The sequence below is a fragment of the Thunnus thynnus genome, chromosome 22 (assembly GCF_963924715.1).
Source record: "Thunnus thynnus chromosome 22, fThuThy2.1, whole genome shotgun sequence".
Classification (NCBI taxonomy): Eukaryota; Metazoa; Chordata; class Actinopteri; order Scombriformes; family Scombridae; genus Thunnus; species Thunnus thynnus.
In genome coordinates, this window is record NC_089538.1 from 6,293,753 (window position 1) to 6,297,762 (window position 4,010).

Sequence of the window (4,010 nt, forward strand, 5' to 3'; positions counted from 1 at the left end):
TACTGTACTGCAGTCAATGGGGCCAATTCATGTTACTATTAAAAACAATAGCATGAGAATGAGAATAAATGAGAATAAGTGAGATCTTTCCCAATTTGTTGAGATTTTGACCTTTGTCATTGCGTGGTAAGAGCCTTTTTCTACTTCTTAGGGAATCACAAGTAATAAAATCTTTTAATGCTTTAATTTGAATGCTTTATCCACTTTAGTCAAACTTTTATTGTGTGTTACACGTCTCAGTAAATGTTTCATGTATGGTTTCAGTTGTACTTGGGTTCTGACATTAAGTAAATACTATATCCTTAATGTATACTATATACTATACATATTTTTTTTTTTTTTACTAGATTCTTCCTTCATTGAGCCACTGAGCTTTTATGTTTAACAAACATTCATTCAGTTTATCCTAAATAATTTTCAGCAAACACAACAGCAGTTGTATTAGAAGAGAGCTGTCATCAATTATTAAGACTACTTTGTTTTTTTTCTTTTTGTCGGGCCAGCACAGTGGGGAGAATGTGTGTCGGTATCTGCACAAAATGTGTGTCCAAACAATTATTAAATTATTATTTATTTACACTGTTGGCCTGGGACGAGTGAGACCAGCCACATGTTTTACCCAGTACACAGAGCATCATGAGCCAGAGGTAGCACTATCAGAGCTTAAACATAATGCAGACATTGTCTCAAGTGTTCCATGGTTAGATTTATTTCATCGTTACTGACACAAAACGTTCATGGAACAGCACAATGCAGTTAATCAGGTTAAAACTCATTGAAGATAAAAGACAAAGAATACCACTTTTTCCTGTCATGTTCCTCATAACCAAACAGTAGCTTGTTGTACAGCATAAATGAATCTGGCCTTCTAAATGTACTTCTGTAATAGCAAAAAGAATATGATTTTTCATAATATATATAACATATGAATATGATTTAAGATACATGTTTTTTTAAGAAAACAGCAGAGACATCCTGTAGATAAACTTTAAAGCACACTGACAAGCAACAAAGAGAGTAGAGAGTCCTGAATTTCTCAATTACTAAACCCTACCAGAACACAGAGAATCTCATCTTTTGACTGCAGATCACAAGGCACATTCCTCTATCTAGACTTTTATCTAAGACTACAATACACAATAAATAAGATTCTAAGAAACTTTCCTCATAAGTTCTCCAGCTTTACACTGGAGTACACACATTCATTCTTGGAGTTGTTCCTCGCTCTTCTTGATCTGTTTCCAACATTTGCATTTAAAGCAGCATAATGGAGGTTGTCTGCGTCTTGGTAACCCTGCTAACAAAATATATGAAAATAAATCACACTGCAATTAAAACAATGTCCACAACACAATTAATTGTTGTGCTATAAAAAGGTGGTTAAATGGCAATTCAACAGTTAATCGAAACTGCATTCACCTCTGCATCTGCTGTGGACGGAGCTGCAAATCCATGCTGAGGCTCTGATTGTGAAACAGAAAATGCTCTTTTATTCAAAAGCCAAATTCAGTGAATACAAACTGTCATAAACAAGTGGTATCATTTGCCTGTACCTGACTGGCAGCCGCTTCGCTTCTTCATCTTGTACACTGAGAAAGCCAATAAAACACTGAGGATGGTGGTGAACGCCAAAGCTCCACTCAAGAAATACACCAAGACAAGAGAGTCCCCCTCATCTACAGAGAGTCAGACACCAGAAACAGAGCTTTCAGCATGTTTTCAGCTTTCATCCTAAGCTTGATGAGGGAGTAAGACTGTATCAGATGGAACAACATCTCCTAAAAAGGTACTTACGCTCAATGTCCAATGTGGTCCTGTCTCCAAACAGTATCTGTCCACATGAGGCGACAGCACAGTAGTAGGTCCCAGCATGAGAAACATTCAGACTCTTCATTGGCAAGTTGTAGACACAGGTGTGTGTTTGTGTGTTGCTGTTCCTCTCACACTGATCATTCCTGCCTCCATGTGTGTAAATGATTCCTGGATGAGATTCTTCAGAGTTTTTGAACCAGTAAACACTGTGTTCTCCATCATCACAGGTCCCAGTGTGTACTGTACAGTTCAGAGTCACAGAGCCTCCTGGCTGGATGCTCTCAGATGCCGACTGATGGATTAAAGCTTGGATGTTCAAACCTGAACTCTTTACATTGAGAGTAGTGCCCTCCAAAAATTCTAACATGTTTAAATAGCAACTAACACAGTAGTAAGTAGCTGAGTCTGAAATGTGCAAATCTATGATCCTCAAGTTATTTTTACCATTTTCAGTATCCAGTGTGAAGCGAGGATTGCTGTTGAATTCATCATGAAATGTGCTGATTACTTCATATTTATGGAAGGTAGAAATGAGCTTAATTTTCTGTCCCAGAGTCTGCTTATACCAGTAAAGCTTTGCAGGAACATTACCTTCATACAGACATGGCAAAGTCGTTTCATCACCAACATTAGCTGATATAAAACCACTGTCTTGACGAACAGATGAGGAGAATTTCAGATCAGTCATCTGAGCTGAGGTGAAATAAGAGACAAAAAGTATTGAAAATTATAGAATTCAACATAATCAGTTAATATTTGAAAACCAACCACTCTAACAGATAAAAGTTGGAATCACAAACACGTAACTCACCCATTTTCCCCAAGAACAGACATGTGAGATAGAAAGCAAACACTGGAGATGTCATCATGTTCAACTTGCCATGTGAAATGAAAAGATCATTTACTTTTCTCCACTCCTCATAGACAAGACTGCGTTTGATTGGCCAACCTGAAGTGACACTGTATAGGAAACAGGATCACATGTTCACTGCCACCTATGATTGTAATGGTGAGAGATATACGAGGAAGATAAAGGCTCCTCATCTTTGATTTGATTTGAAATCACTAAAAAATAAACCACTATATCCAATATAAACACAGCAGTAACAAGACACAGTGGAGTCCATTTATGCTCAATAATTGGTAATAAACAAGAATAATTTTGAGCAAGTCATCCATACTTGATACTTTTTTAAAGCTGTAATCTGGAGAAACAACACTGCACTCTGTGCTGTATTGAAGTTACATTTTTCTACAATATACATACAAGATATGATGGACTGCACGATTAATCAAAATAAGATCACGCTGTTGATTCAGGCTCTATGCAATCTCATTTTTATGACAACGATTCGGCTCTGTCTGCATTAGTGGGGAGATCCAGTGCATCATGAGAGAGGCAGAGAGCAACAAAAATGTGTTAGAGTCAATGAAACCCAGAAATAATGAGGGAGGACAAATAGATGTGTTCCCCATAGTTGTGACAAAAATGCTTTGCTTGTAGTGTAAAAAGTTTTACAGTCTGTTATGTGGAACTGGATTCACAGACGATGATGACGGTAAAAAGCACCTACAATATACATACAAGGTATGATACTTTGATCATCATGGTCAAAATTTAGCTGAAAATTCTTTTTAAGCAAGCACTCAGCCATAGCAGGGGTCTTAAAAAGGCTAAAGAGGCTATGACTTATTACTTAATGTGAGCTAAAGATATGATTCTGGTCAACGCGGCAAAAAATGAATAAAGTATTTTCTAAAAAATTACTTCTCAATGCCTTTATGCTACTGTCCTTCGTGCTGTGCTACCTGCTGTCACTTAACATTACTCGAGGCAGAAACTTACTAATTACAATTTTTATTGTTGAATCATTTTTTCCAGCTTTCTGTATGTGTGTCAAGGCATTGTTGTATTCTACACTTCAATTAAATATTTTTAAATTATTTTTTGTATTATATTTTATGTGTACTTATACTACTATTTGTCTGCTACAGCAGTTTAATCTGATGTTACAAAATGGCCAGCAAAATTCAATCACTTCTGTTGTCAATACTATTCTAAGTTATATTCCAAATAAAAAGTATTCTGCAAGCAGTAACCTCCAAAGGTTGAAAAATGAAGCCAAGGTGGAAGTGCCAAAAACTGCAGTACCTCGATTGGCCACTTGAAGCTGGCTCCAAAAGCGAGTCAATCCCAA

General features: G+C 36.7%; 1 protein-coding gene across 1 annotated transcript; it reads right to left on the reverse strand.

The window, feature by feature from the left end:
- Positions 1 to 315: 315 nt before the first annotated feature.
- LOC137174235 (immunoglobulin kappa light chain-like) lies at positions 316 to 2,894 on the reverse strand. The gene is made up of 5 exons (XM_067579413.1): positions 2,624 to 2,894; positions 1,795 to 2,505; positions 1,554 to 1,676; positions 1,420 to 1,463; positions 316 to 1,294 (listed from the first exon to the last, which is right to left on the reverse strand). Exons 1-5 carry the CDS (start codon positions 2,679 to 2,681, stop codon positions 1,166 to 1,168), a joined length of 1,065 nt encoding a protein of 354 aa, XP_067435514.1. The 5' UTR covers positions 2,682 to 2,894; the 3' UTR covers positions 316 to 1,165.
- Positions 2,895 to 4,010: the final 1,116 nt, after the last annotated feature.

Coding starts and splice junctions, on each gene's coding strand:
- LOC137174235 (XM_067579413.1), bottom strand. CDS start 2,681: ATGATGACATCTCCAGTGTTTGCTTTCTATCTCACATGTCTGTTCTTG. Junction 2,506..2,623: donor TCTGTTCTTGGGGAAAATGG/GTGAGTTACGTG, acceptor ATTTCACCTCAG/CTCAGATGACTGATCTGAAA. Junction 1,677..1,794: donor GACCACATTGGACATTGAGC/GTAAGTACCTTT, acceptor GACTCTCTGTAG/ATGAGGGGGACTCTCTTGTC.